This window comes from Manis pentadactyla, chromosome 6 (assembly GCF_030020395.1).
Source record: "Manis pentadactyla isolate mManPen7 chromosome 6, mManPen7.hap1, whole genome shotgun sequence".
Taxonomy (NCBI): domain Eukaryota; kingdom Metazoa; phylum Chordata; class Mammalia; order Pholidota; family Manidae; genus Manis; species Manis pentadactyla.
This window is the reverse complement of record NC_080024.1, coordinates 132,955,798-132,970,652: the sequence shown is the minus strand read 5'-3', so window position 1 is coordinate 132,970,652 and position 14,855 is coordinate 132,955,798. Positions and strand designations below refer to the sequence as shown.

General features: G+C 51.3%; 1 protein-coding gene across 2 annotated transcripts in view; it reads left to right on the top strand.

Moving 5' to 3' along the window:
• LOXHD1 (lipoxygenase homology PLAT domains 1) overlaps positions 1-14,855 on the top strand; it is a 53,051-nt gene continuing 38,196 nt past the window's right edge. The window contains exons 1-7 of one of the 2 annotated variants that reach the window (XM_036918677.2): positions 1-592; positions 2,399-2,527; positions 3,646-3,810; positions 4,619-4,800; positions 9,437-9,553; positions 10,267-10,429; positions 13,776-13,930. In XM_036918677.2, coding sequence (XP_036774572.2) covers positions 559-592; positions 2,399-2,527; positions 3,646-3,810; positions 4,619-4,800; positions 9,437-9,553; positions 10,267-10,429; positions 13,776-13,930 — 945 coding nt within the window. In that variant the 5' untranslated portion in view covers positions 1-558. Of the gene's footprint in view, positions 593-2,398; positions 2,528-2,962; positions 3,556-3,645; positions 3,811-4,618; positions 4,801-9,436; positions 9,554-10,266; positions 10,430-13,775; positions 13,931-14,855 lie in introns of those variants that run through there. The other variant, XM_036918678.2, reaches the window with a different exon arrangement.

Sequence of the window (14,855 nt, the reverse complement as noted above, 5' to 3'; positions counted from 1 at the left end):
CAAATATTTTCTCCCATTCTGTAGGCTGCCTTCTCATTCTGTTGATTGTTTCCTTTGCTGTATGGGAAGTTTTTGTTGCCTATGCTTTTGGTGTCATATCCATGAAATCATTGCCAAGACCAGTATCACAAAGCTCTTTCCCCACATTTTCTTCTAGAAGTATTAAGTTTCAAGTCTTGCATTTAAGTCTGTAGTCCATTTTGAGTTGATTTTTGTGTATGGTGTAAGATAGGGGTCCAAATTAATTCTTTTACATGTAGATGTCCAGTTTTCCTAGGATCATTTATTGAAGATTCTATCCTTTCTCTATTGTGTATTCTTTCATGCCTATGGCTCTTGACAGATTGCATGTAACGAGCCCCATCTGAGAAAAACAGTTCCTTTTTTTTGTAAAAGTGCTGTGTGAGGTGACATGACTACCTGGGTTATGAACATTGGTTCCTTTAAAAACTCTTGTATCTTACTAGTCAGTGATACTGACTCCAGGGGACAGAGAGCCCCTTGTGCTCTCTCCTGTCCTCATTGCTGTCTCTACCACTGTGGACGTGTTTGGAAGCCATGAGTCATCTGCCCTTCAGCATCCTCTCCTCAGGTAATGGCACCTGATCTTATGATCAGTCTTTTTCCAAGCCTCTCTGTAAGTTTTTATCATTTCCTATGCCCTTCTTGGAGGTGTCACTCTGTTTGCCTTTCAAAACCATAACAAAGGGGCTCCCAGGCCAAACAGTGAGTGGTCTCTTCTCTGTGTCTTCTGCCAGCTTTCTCCTTCTGTTCTAATGGCAGAGGTAGCCCTAACTCTATCTCTACCTCAGTAACAACCTGGGAAATGATGGCTCTTCCCGACTATCAATGAGATTCAGTCAGCGGGTTCCTTGGTTCTCTAATGAGATGTTCAAGAGCTCTTGGAGTCATTCTGGAGCTTGTGCCAATATACCCAGACGATGTGGCATATAGCGCTGGGGTCAGCCATCCATCCACTTGAGCCACCTGTCCAGCCATTCTGTCTGAGTTCATAGAGGAACCAGTCCCTCCAGTAGTCATCATGTACTTGCTCCAAACTCTGCCATTCCAGAGCTCTGTGCCAAGCATTGTTGAAGAATGAAGGGACCTAATCCCTGACTCTGAGGTGTTCATATTCTAATACAATGGTGTAGTGGTGGAGCAATGACTCAAGCTTGACTGATTGGTTTGAATTTCTGCTCTATCACTTATTAGCTTGTCCTTAGGCAAGTTGCTTAACCTCTCTGTGCCTTAGTTTCTCCCTTTGTAAAATAGAGATTAAACTAATATCTGTGTAATAGATTTGTGGGTTTAAGGAAATTCAGCATGTAAAATGTTTGAGACAAAGTGACATATTAAACATTAATTATTATTATTTAACACATTAGGTAATGCAGATAACATAATGAGTGAATTAGATCATAACTTATAAATATATGTCATTGCAATGGTTACTGAACCATGGCCAATGGAATTGAGGGGCCCTAACACTTGTTTTATTTGCCAAGGGAATTCTACTCATAAGCGCATTCTTAAGCACTCAACAGACGTCATCTTAGCAAATACTCACAGTTGCATGAAGAAGGCACCAAGACCACCCCTTTTGACATTTGAGGAAACCAAGTCTCAGAATTAAGTTATTTGCCCAAGGCCACCCAGATAGCAAGTGGTAAAGCCAGGCATTGAACCGAAGTCTCTCTGACTCATGCGCTTAAACCACTTGATGATGAGTCAATGACTATCAGAAGACTTCCTACATGAGGTGGGTCTAGAGCTGAGACTTACAGGTGCAAGTGGACCTGAAGGCACTGCAGTGCACGCTGAGGCAAAGGCAGTGACTCTGAGACTACCTTAAATTCAGACTAACACCACAGCCTGGGTGTCTCAGGTGATGGTGCGTGAGATGGCCGGTGGGGGGGGGCACTGAAGCATTCCTCCTTCTGTCATCCAGAAAGGAGTTCCCAGAGAATCCCCACCTGCAGCATCCATGCAGGGGAGCCCCTGATTCCCAGGGGACACGGGGAGGGTGGCCTTGTCACTGGCTCCCTCCCCATACGTAGAAACATGAAAGGTATGAAAGGAGAACAGAGAACAGACATTGACTCCTAATGTGGCCCCACCAAGTTCTCTTGAATAATCTTGGATAAAACACCTAGTTTCTTGGCATGTCTTCTTTTCTTTAGAAACAAACTGGAAATAAAAACACATACCTCAAAGGGATATTGTGAAGCTCCATGAAAGGACACACACCAAAAAAAAAAAAAATTGCCTAATGTGCAAAGATACCCAGTGGGTAGTAAATGCACAGTCTGAATTTGACGGAAATTCAGAAAGGTGATCAGACTAGGTTTGACAGTCTCTGGCCCAGCCAGTCATGTTGGGGTCATTTGGTCGGCAGGAATGACCCTCCTGAAATCCTCCAAGACCAACAGCGACAAGTTTGAAAGAGACAGCATCGAAATCTTCACGGTGGAGACTCTGGACTTGGGAGATCTGTGGAAAGTCAGGATTGGCCACGACAACACAGGTCTGGCTTCCCTCCCCTCTGTTTCCTGCTAAGAATGTAAGGACCATGGACAGGTAGGTCCGCGTGGGTGTCTGGGAAAGAATCTGGCAAACCTGGATGTCATCTGCCTTCCATGGTGACACAGCTTCCTCACTCCCTTCAGCCCAGTGGGGCCCTGGCCACATGCAGAGTCCTGGTCTGACTGGTCTGGGGTGGGCCTGCACACATGTGGTTTTTAAAGCTTTCCCCAAACCCCTGCTCTCCGTAATTTGGATGCACAGCTAGGTTGGAGAATTCCTAATCTAGCTCAGAGGCTCTCAGACTTTCCTGTGCCCTGGGACCACCCTGGGGCCTTGGTAAAGCACAGCTCTCTGGGCCCCACCCACAGTCTTTAGTAGGTCTGGGGTGGGGCTGAGTTTACATTTTTCACAAGTGATACTGAGGCTGCTGGTCTGGGGACCCCATTTTGAGAACCACTGATGTAGCCAGACTTTCCCAGAGCCCACTGACTCTACAGCCAAAGGCTGTGCCCGAGTTTGTTCTCTCAGTAAGGAAGGACTCATTTTCTGGTCTTCAAACCACGTTTCCTAAGCCTAAAGAAGGGCACCCTCCTCCTAGCCTCTGGGCCTGAGCGACAAGGTTCTCTGCCTGGCTTCCATTTCCTCCTTTAAACCTGAGCATTCCTTTTCCCAGGGAGGACTATCAATCCTTCACTGATTTCCCTTCCCTTCATGCATCACAAACTAAGGCCAGGGCCCTCGGGTGTCAGCCCTGTCGCTGGGTGAAATTATGAAGTCCTTGTTAACACAGCCTCTCTCTGGCATCCCTGAGCTCTCTGGAGCGCCTTCCATCCTTGACAGCGTCCTGACCTCCCTCCCTGCAGACTCTGCCTCCTGTCATCTCTTCCCCTTTGCTCTTGCTAATTTCACTGACAGCAGCCTGGATGTGATCCAGCTTCAGCTGGGTGTACGTTTTAAGAGGCATCACTTTAGCAGTGCTGTAAGCTAAAGGAATGACCCTTTTATGGTGGAGCTACAGGCAGCTGTCAGGTAGGGAAGGATGTTTGGAGTCCCAGAAGCTACCCACAGGAAACCATCTGTGTGGAGGTCCTGATGGGCCCTGTGTCTCCTTCCTTCCAGGCAAGGCTCCAGGCTGGTTTGTAGACTGGGTAGAGGTGGACGCCCCATCTCTCGGAAAATGCATGACGTTCCCCTGTGGCCGCTGGCTGGCCAAGAATGAAGATGATGGGGCCATCGTCAGGGACCTCTTCCACGCAGAGCTTCAGACGAGGCTGTATACACCATGTAGGAACGATGCACAGCAAGGCTGACCCTCGTCCCAAACTCCACTGGGGGCCACCCATCGGGGAGGTGGGACAGAATCATGCTGCATCAGGGCTGGGAGGCACCTGAGGCTTCGACCTATGTTCTGGGGTCACTGTAGTTGAAGGGGGTGTCTTAGGACAGCTGGTGGAGGAGAGGAAAGGCTGAAAGGGGACAGCCCACCAATTCATGCCATCCAGAGCAGCTCCTCAGCTTTAAAAAGTCCCTTTTTGTTGAACATTCTTGATAAATGTATTTTTAAGAGTTCCATAAAATTTTCCCACTGAAAATTTCAGTTAAACAAACTGAAAACCACAGATCTAGTTAAGCCCCCTCATTTAAAGGGGAGGAAACTAGGCCCAGAGAAATACAGCCATTTGCCTGAGGACATGCCAGAGGCAGAACTGGAAGCCGCAAGCAAATCTGAGCCCAGGCCTAGAGTGCTGAGGGCCAGAGGAGGACTGTTCCTGCCCCGACGTTTCCGGGGCTCCTCCCACCGCTGTCTAGCCTCAGGGAAGCTCAACCAATTGCCAGCTTCTCGGCCCAAGGCCTCCAGGGCCTCGGGGCATGGAGGAACCAAGAGGACTCGACCCAGAGGAAGGCACTTGCCTTCTTGCCTGAGCACCTGGCAGGTTTGGGACTGTGCTTCCCCATAACCATTGGTCAGGGCCTGTTCGGGCCATTGTAGCACCTGCCCAGGCAGGGGTACCCATACAGAATTTGATCTTGCCCACTCTTGTTTTCTGTCCCCACATTCTCTCTGACTTTATGTTCTGTCCACTGCCCTCAGTTGTGCCTTATGAGATCACCCTGTACACCAGCGACGTCTTTGCCGCCGGGACAGATGCCAACATCTTCATCGTAATCTATGGCTGCGATGCCGTGTGCACTCAGCAGAAGTACCTATGCACCAACAAGAGGGAGCAGAAGCTGTTCTTTGAGAGGAAGTCAGCCTCCCGCTTCATTGTGGAGGTGCATGGGCTCAGCAGGCTGCCTGGGGAGCCAGGAGGGGGGTGGGGAGGGCCGGAAGAGGGCGAGGAGGAGCAGCCTTGTGTCCAGAGGCAGACACGCACCTTTCCTCTTGATGGGTGGCTGTTACTGAGGAAGATGGGGAGTTCATCCAGCCTCTCTGGGCCTCAGTACTTCCCGTAACCAGGAGGACAGTGAACCTCACCCTGCCCCAGGGGGCCTGGTGTCAGGTAAAGGCAATTATGAGTGCACAGGGCTTGGAGAAGCTAGAGGCACAATTCCAATCCACTGGGGCCATGCCCAGTGCCAGCAACAGCAGGTCCACGAGGAGAACCTGGCTTCCAGACTTGCTCATCACGTGATTGCCTCTCCCACTCGCCTGCCAAGTTACGGCCAAACAACCAGCGACAGAAAAACATCCCGTATGCTCCTTGGCTCCCTGTCAGCCCTGGTCTGGGGGTTGGCTTGTTGGATGTTTACTATGGATGCAGGTCAGAGTGCCCTGGTGTTCTGCACACCTCAGTTTGACACTTCCCGGGTGCCTCCCCTGTGTGCTAGGCCAGTGGGGGGTCAGAGATTGGGAGACAAGAGAAGGCGAGCCTGGTCTGCTGCAAGGAGCATGCGTGCGGTCCATCTGGGACTCCAGACCTACACACACAGCTAATGGGAGTCTGATGATCATCAGCGTAACTGATCTTGTGGGGACGAAGGCCCTATCATAGGGCTTTATCTTATTTATATTAATCATTTATACCTGATTTATAGTAACTCACCCCTCACAACAATGATCTGCTGTCATTATCCCTATTTAAAGACGGGGAAAGTGAGGTACAGAGAGTTGGGTAGCTCACGTAAAGTCACACAGCTTGGTTAGAGTGGCAGCGGGATGGAAACCCAGGGAGACTGGCCCAGTGCATGTGCTCTTAGGCCCTGGAGTAGACTAGCCCATAGAGGTGAGGGCAAACAGTGGGCCTGACCGAGCATGTCAGAGGTCTTCAGGGACGGGAGAAGGCTCCCTGGAAGTGGTGGCTTTGAGCCGGACCTAAAACTGGGCATAAGGAAGGACAAAGAGGGGAGGCATTCCTAGCAAGGGGGACATGGTGGCCAAGGGCTAGAGATAGAAATAAACACAGCATGTGGTTTGAGGTTTGACCAAAGGGGACAGGAGGATAGTGATGAGACTTGGGTGGAGGACCTGGTGAAGCAGGACTTAAAGGGAACAATGCTGAGGGCGAAGAGCTGGGAGTCTTGGGCCTGGACTCTCCAGGAAGTGGAGGTCTTTGGAGACGTGCCCCTCATTTTCGGGTGGGAAACAAAGTGCAACTCCCTTCTCCCCTGGGAGCAGTCAGCACTTGTAGGAAGGTTGCTGCCTTGATGAAGTCTTTTAACCAGGAAAATTCGAGGGCCATTCATTTATCCACAGAAAGCAACATCTCATCCACGAAGATGTGGCGGTGCATGAGTCATCCGAGCCTGTTGCCGGCAGTGCGAGGGGCTGTGATTACACCTCAGCATGACTTCCGCAGAGTTTTATCAATGAGGTCCCTACCAATAGGCAGCTCTAGCCTGCCCGTAATTTGTTGCTATTTTTTTTCTTTTCTCTTTTCAAATCTATCTGGGTGCTGGGGGAGTATGAGAGCTTGGATACAAATGAAAAAGCTTTGTGGCCCTGTCTGTCCATTCCTCTTTTGTGACTGATCCAGGTAGGAGGGAAGGTGCTGGATTGTTAGCGCATAACCCTGGGCTCTGGTTCTCGCTGTGGCTCAGCCATGAATTCATGAGCAAGCCACTCCCTCTCTCTGTGGCCTATCCTAAGACACGGAGTGGCTGGGAAAAATAGTAATACTAACTAATATTTATCAAGCACTGCCCTGTGCCAGCCCTGTTCTAAGCACTTGATGTGTATCAGCTCATTTATTCCTCATCGCCATTCCAGGAGCTGGTGGTGTGATTATCCCATCTTACAGCTGAAGTGGCACAGGAGGTTAAGAAATTCGCCTCACGGTGTCATGATTAACACACCGCAGAGCTGGGATTTGGACTCAAACCATTCAGCTCCAGAGCTTTCATTGCTTAACTCTTTCTTGGGAGAATGCCAGGGTCCCTTCCAATTCTGATGTCATCTGAGTCCGTCACTGAGGCCCACCTGTGGCCAGTGGTCCACTGATGACCGACCTCCTTGCTCTCTGGGGGGATCATGGCTGAGAGGCCACCCTGACACGGTGCATGCAGCCGAATGGCTGGGTGATTAAAGTTGTAAAAGTGCCATCAAAGCCAAGGTTGTACACACCAGAGATGGGACAGGGAAGGAGGAAAAGTGGCCACCAGACAGAGGGAGAGGCAGTGAACCTGACTCCCTGGTCATTCCGGGCGGCTCCGTGTCCTTAAGTGGAGATTCTGTGAGCCGGGGATTTCACCCACAGCTTCCGTTTCTCTGGCTGTGAAAGAGTAAAGCCTCATCAAAAATGTCCGCAGCACCAGCTTCAGCCTGAAATCTCTGATCTTTGCTTCATGATTCAGGAAGCCCCTTGGGGCTCTCAGGGGCCACGGCTTCTCTGATGGCCCTGGGCAGGCCGGCCCGCAGGGAGTCAGGTGCTGCAGGGGCCTCATTCATTCTCACAGTTTCCAGCAACGTGGCTCACGTTGGTCACTTGGAGGGAGAGAATAGTTGACAAAGAGAACCATGATGGGGAGCTTAGCCCTAGAAGATGCCTCAATGAGTTACCCTGCCCACACCCCTGCCTCCAGCTTTAGAAGTCATTATTCTCCCCCATTTTATGTACGGGGAAGTTGAGACCGGGGTGGTCGCGTGCCTTGCCTGAGATCATGCAGCTGGTGGCAGAGCCAGGGCCACACAGGGCAGGATGAAGTTGGGGGCGGGAGTCGGGGGGGAGGCATCCCCAGCTGTGCTGACAGGCCTGCCTGTGGCAGCCAGCGTGGTTGGGTGTGTGGGGAGGAAGAAACCACTGGCTGGAAGCTGCTCCACTTCATTCAGTCACTTCCGTCCATGGTTATAGAGGCTTTGCCTGTGATGAATGACTCAGTCAATCATTCAGATGCCATTTCCTCATCAAGAGCCCTCATCCACCCCCGAGCTGACTGTGCTGTTTCTGAGCACCTGATGGTGCAGGCCAGGCAGTCCGCTCTGCGGAGGGGCTGCAGGAAACTCAGATCGGCCTGCCCCTGCTTAGTCCTAACTGTCCGGTCAAGCCCTGGGCATGAATTCTGGGGACCAACCATGAGCCAGGCATCTGGGTATTACTGTCCTCGTCTGCCTTCTTCCCCTTTGCCCCAACCTCCTCTTCTACTTCTTGCCCTGTTGTTGCCCAGGGGCTCCTGGGGATGAGGCAGGATGTGGGTGCATATGTACAGCACCATTTCAGCAGAGAACATGGCACATGGAAACGGGAAGAGGCCCAAGAAGCTAGAGGCCCTGGAACGGAGCCTGGTGGGTTAACAGAGGGCAGCCTGGCAGAGAGGCCAGGGGTCAGGCACCAGCTGTGTGGATGGCCTTGCCTTGTGTCTGGCCACTTTGCCGCCTCCTTAAAGGGCTCTGAGGGCAGGATCGGAAGATGAGTTACTCCTGACTGATCCTCCACTGCACCCATTCCCGTAGGCCCCAGACAGGAGAGAAGAGAGATTATAGCTCCTGAATTTCAGGGACTCAGTATGGCAGGCACAGATCAGCTTTTCCATTCACTGGGACTTCCACACACACCATCACGGTTAGGGTTCAATACTGCATGTAAGAGACTTGGCTGACTTAATCACACCCATTTTGCAGATGAGGAAACAGGCCTTCTTTTATCCTTTCAGCCAATACTTATTGAGCACCACAGTCACAGGCCCTTTCTAGGCTTTGAGGATAGAGTGGTGAACAAAACCAGGTGTGGTGCCTGCCCTTTGACTTTCAGTGGTGGAAGAGAGGGTATTATACCAATAAATGGAAACTTGCAGCTGTATTCTGGGGGTGGGAGGTGCTGTAGGATGCTATAAGAACTTATCAGGAAGAGATTGGACTTCCTCAAGGTGATCAAGGGGAGTTCCCTGAGGAAATGATCCTTGAACTGAGACCTGAATGGTGAGGTTGGGCACATTCTGGTTTAGGTAAAGAAGAGGAAAGAGGAGGGGCTGGAGAGCATGTGCAAAGGCCCTGTGGCAAGACAATGTCAAGTTTGAGAGACTAGAGTTTGAGGGAGTGGGTGGAGGTGGAAGGGGCTCTTAGGGACAAAGGAGAAGGTCAGGCTGGTAAAGCGGGGCATGGGCAGAATCAGAACTCATCTTCAGGTACCCAAATCAGCTCCCAAGCAGGGAATGAGCAGCTATAACAGGAGTAATAGAAGATAAAGCTGGGTTTCATCGTGAAAATGGGGGACAGCCTCCCAGAGATTGACTGACCTGAGTTCTGCAGTCTAGACTGATTTTAAGTGAAGAGAGAGGAAGGGAAGCATGAAGTGGAACATGTAAAGGGCAGTGTGTGCTGGCTTGTCTGGACAGTGGGGGCATCATGGGAGCTGGTGACCCCAGGAAGTTCAAAGGGACTCAAAGCTGGATACCCTGTGGGGGACAAAATGTTGCTGAGGCTGTGCTTTCCTGGACCTTACAGGCTAACATCTGGTGTACTTTCTCCTTTCCTAAGTTAGAAGACGTGGGAGAAATCATTGAAAAAATTCGGATTGGCCATAATAATACAGGCATAAATCCTGGGTGGCACTGCTCCCATGTGGACATCCGCAGGCTCCTCCCAGATAAAGATGTGAGTTTTCTGACTGATCTGTCCTGTTTCTTTTGCCCCTTTCCAGAAAAGATTCAAAGCAGATTCCTTATAAGAACCTGAAGCCTTATTAAGTTGAGATAAAATCTTCTTAGGAAAATTCACCCAGTTCACTTAGAGTGCAGAAACTATCTCAGGTCCAAGGCAGAATGTTTTAGAACCTGGTTTCAGGGTCACAGAGGAGGGTCTGGGCACATGTCTCTGCTCCCCGCCCTTAAGGCCATACTACCGTGCAGGACCACGCCTGCCCTTCCTGCCTCCCAAGGTCAATGCTCAGGGAGTAATCCACCAGAACAACTTGGAAAACATTCCTGAAACCACAGAATTTGAACCCTAGGAGGCAGCTCTTGGTCATAGCTATAGATATGGGTGACTTGGGAGCAATTTAAAAATACAGAGCCCCTCGCTTTACTTGCTGAATCTGAGTCTACGGGATGGGCTTCAGATATCTATTTTTAAGTGACCCTGGGAACCTTGGCCTCCAAGAGCCAACCCCTGATGAGGCTGTGGAAGTCTTCAAGTACTGGATCTGCTGGAATTGGGGCAGGGCCAGGGGGCTCCCTGCGGCTTTCACATTGTCTCTGGGGCTCTATAACCCTCTCCTTGATTCCCGTTACTGTTGACATGTTGATGAACCACTGAGGCTGGCAGTTTCCACGTGAAGGGTTCGCCTTTCCTTTGCCTCCTCCCTCCAGGGCACAGAGACCTTGACGTTCCCTTGTGACCGGTGGCTTGCCACCTCAGAGGATGACAAGAAGACCCTTCGAGAGCTGGTCCCTTATGACATCTTTACTGAGAAATACATGAAAGATGGGTCCTTAAGGCAAGTCTACAAGGAAGTGGAGGAGCCTCTGGACAGTAAGTGCGCGGGCCCTCGTCTCCGTCGGCAGCAGCCTCCCTGGTAGGGCACCTCCCTGTGCCAGGCGGAGCCTTTGCTCCCGGGGAGCAGCTTCTGTTGTCTCTGTTCTGTAGAGAGGGCAGCTGAGGCTCGCCGAGGTTATGTAAGTGACCAGAGTCCACACAGCTAACATGGCAGGGTTCTTTTCAGACGCTGAGCTGTCTCCACGGTCATGCTCCAGCCTTCTCCTGGTCGGACCATGGGATGATCTACCCAGATATGTGTCCTCCTCGGCCTGGACCATCCTGGTCCTTGTTCTCGCCCTTCTCATTGTTTACTTGGCTACTAATCTGCAAGGCTTGGTTGTCTCTGCCCTTACCGGGTCCAGCTGTCCCAACTGGGCATGACTCAGTAAGCATCCAGGATTCATGTGTGGCTGGAGCTGTACGTGGGGTTTGGGTGCAACTCCAGGGTGTCCAAGGTCATGGACTGCTTCCCATGTGTGCCAGTGACCTTGGCCCATTCCTCACTGGTGTGGTTTTCTCTGCAGGATTTGTGTCAGCCTGACCACACAGGTCTTGCACTTCTTCCTTTACTTGTGAACCCATTTTCTGGGTCTCTTCTTACCTCTCTGACTAGCCCGCTGATCGCTATTTTCATCTCACGCCAGGTGACTGCCCAGGCTCAGTCCTCAGCTTCCTCTTTCTTTCTGCACTGTGTGTGCACACCTATCTCCCTGGGCCATGGGGCAGGGTAACACCTTTATAATGGCCAGCGATGCCAGTGTCCATGTCAGTCCCATGTTATTCACCAGCTAGTCAGTTTTGAATAAGCTTTAACTACCTCAAAAAATCCAATTCACTTGTAAAAACATGCTTTCTACCATGATGATATGCAAAAGAATACCAAGGGCATCTGTAGGGTCAGAGATGCTTTGAGAGCTTGGAAGTCCAGCTTATATTGGTGCATTGCCTAAAGTAAAATCTGTGAGGGAAATGGAGTCAAATCCAAGATTCCAAGCCCCACATGGAACCCGAGGGATGTAAAATAGCTATCGTTTCCTCTAATCTGAGTTGCCATTTGCTTAGAGATAAAAACAAGTGTTGCTCCAGTAATGTGCCTTGTCCTGCCCACATCCCTTTCTCTGAATCTTCTTTGCTATTAAATAGGATAATTCCCTTTTCCACTTAGATCCCAGAGGGCACCCTGGAAAGCTGTCCCAGCGGCACACTTGCCCTGTTCTGTATTTATCACATGCCGCAAACCTACCCTGTGCTGGGTGATGTTTCTAGGGAAACATCTTTCCACTGAGATCTGTATGGCCTGGGTGGGACGGGGAGGGAGGAGGATCCAGAAATAGCCTGATTTGACTGAACAAGTGCATTGCTCAGCACCCAGAAGCTGAATCAGTTTTCCTAATTCCCCAAGGACTGGAGAAAGCAGTGGGAGTGGTAGCAGGCGGGCAGGAGGGCCATTTATTTACAGCCGGTGATGACACAGCACTCCACTCTGGGACCAGGGCTCCTAGAGGAGTTCCTGACCAGGTGTGGAGCAGGGCTGACTGATAACCAGGAAATGAATGGGGAGAAAAAGGAAGAGGGGATGGGGACAGTCAACAGTTGTGTCTAAACTGTGATAAGATTCCTAATGTTACCCCGTGTATTAGTTAAATAAGCTTGGGTAATGTTGACTCTTCTAAATATCAAAGAACAAGAGTTTATTTATTCATGCAATGCATGAAATGCTGACTGGATTCTGTGCTGAGCTGAGCAAGGCAGGGTGCGGGACCGTGACTCGTCCGGGTTCCTGCCCTTGGTGGGGCAGGCCTCTGACAGCAGCAGATGAGAAATGCACAAGGCTGCTCAAGAAGGAGTGTCCAGAGAGTCAGAAGAGCAGGAGAGAACATTGCCTTGGAATCCAAGGGAAAATGAGGAAAATAACAGGAACCACGGTGCAGGCCTGAGGTCCATAACCATGGGTATGAGCAACTCACATCACCTTCCTCTTCTAAATGTAATTCGATGTGATTCTGAGCCCCCTGGCAAGGGTTGGTAAGCAAGTCCATCACAGCTGCTGCAGAGAGGGGAATCCCCTCTGCTAGGGTCTTAGAGAATCCAGAGGCCCACGGGAGGGGTACCCCTAGTCCAGGCTGGGTCGCACCTACGCCTGTGTCCTCCTGCCACACAGGACGCTGCTGGCGGCTGGCGCTCTGCCAACGCGCAGCTTCCATTTCTCTGAGTGGCCATAAACATTTCTCCCTGGACTCCAGCTATGTCCAGAGACCCTCTCTTCAGCCTTGAGGCCTCCTTGCTTCAAGTGCCCGGATAAGCCTGCAACCATCTCCCTCTTGGGTCTCTGTGTGCAGGCCGAGGGTTCCTGCCCCCGCGGAGACTCCTAACCCTCCCCCATCCCAGGTGAGGGAAACTAACCTCCTTCCAGGGGGGCCGTTTCTGTCCTTCACCTCCAAGCCACAGCTTCCACCCTTCACCTTAGTGATGAGGCGGCCAAGTCCTCTCTTCCTTGGCTTGAAACTCCAGAGCCCTTAGGACAAGGTCATGTGGAGAAGAGACAAAGAGCTCTTAGTCTCCTGCAAACACAAGATTTGCCTTCCCCCTCTGGGGTGGAGGCTGGGAAAAGAGATCATTTATTCTTCCTTGATGACCACCCGGCTGCAAAACAAAAGCAAGATGGCACTCGTGTTTATTTTCCTTAATAGTGTTTAATGACTGTCACACCAGCATTTACTGAGCCCTTCCCACAGGCCATGGAAGACAATGGAAAGGGTGGCAGCCACTGTAGCCTTGGGGAGAGGGGTTTCCCTGGAGCACTGGGGCAGATGCTGGATGGCAGTGGGTTAAAGAATAAATAAAAATAAGGAAGTGGATCCTGGGGGAAGCTATACTCTCAAAAATATTTGATATCTTCCATAAGCTGTTTAGAAGGATCTAGTGTGAATAAGTGGTCACTCCCAAATGGGGAGGCGTATTGTTGATGTCAGGGCAGGTGGGTTTAGTGGTACAGTGTGTGCCCACCGCAGGTGGTTTCCCACATCCTCCCCAGAGCGCTGCAGGCTGTGCGGGTGTGTGGTGTGAGGGCTGCCAGACAAAGTGGCCATCCTGTGGGTCTTAGCATCCACCTGTGTCCAGATCAGATGGGCAGACCTCCCACTCACAAGTCCACACAGATTTGTAGCAGAATGTGCATAGTTGAGCAGATAAGAGGAACATGCATACTTCTTCTTGAGTCCTGGGCCAGAGCTAAATACCTCCAGAAATCTGGTTCCCGCAAACCTAAATCAATGCCATTCTTCTCTTCACTTTGTTCATCTGTCTGTCTGTCTGTCTGTCTGTCTAACTGCCCACCTAGTTGTTCTATACTCGGTGCAGATCTTCACAGGAAATGTCCCTGGGGCAGGGACAGACGCCAAGGTCTACATCACCATCTATGGAGACCTGGGGGACACAGGCGAGCGGTACCTTGGCAAGTCAGAGAACCGCACCAACAAGTTCGAGAAAGGAGCGGTAAGAGGGGCACCCGGAGTTCATCTGCCTCCCTTCCCCTGCTCGGGGCCAGATATCTGAGGCCCAGCTGTTCCTGGTCCCCAGGCTGTTGGGCACCCTCAAACACTCTCAGGAGGGAATTGGCCCTCCCCCTGCAAGGCGGCTGTTCACCCCCTGCCTGCTCACGGACCCCGGATCCTGCATCTGGGGTGAGGTAGAGGAGAGGCGGGGGACTGAGCAAGCTCGAGGCCTGTCTGAGCCCTAGGTCGCTGGCCCTATGGGAGGGGTGATCTCCAGAAAATACAGTTCCCTATGGGTGGCTCATGGGCGTGGAGGTGAGCATTGCAGAGTGGCAGGGGCTGCACGAACAGAAGCTAAAAACTGCGTGTCTGGAGGCCTGATTTCTGCCGTTAACACCTTATACGGCTGAACTTCTCTGGCCTTGGATTCCACATCTGTAAAACGAGGAGACTGAAATGAATCAGCTGAACAGGTTGTGCAGAACTCTGGACAACGCCAGGGCCTGTGGGAGAAATGAGGGGCCCGGGGTGGGTTGAAGTGGGGGCAAACAGGTACTCCACTGCCCCCATGTGGACCCACTTTGACCCAGTCTATCTCCTGGGGTGCCAAGCAAGCCCTCTACTAAGCAAAGGGTACTGTGGCTTGAAACTCATGGCTTGAAAACCACATGAGTGGACAGTGTCCAAGGCCCTCCAGCGCTGACCTACTGTGGTTTTACAAAGAGGAAGACATCTGTCCGGATCTCCCTTCCCACCAGCTGGGCCTCTGTCTCCTCACTGTACTCACCCCAGAGGGGCCATTTCTGCCTTGCCCCCTGTCTCCTGCTCCTCACCCTCTTTCATTCTCTCCATTATCTTAAATCTGCCAGAACCCCCCACAGGCCGGTTGCAGGCAGCCGCAGGGTGATCAGAGCAAGGTGAATGGC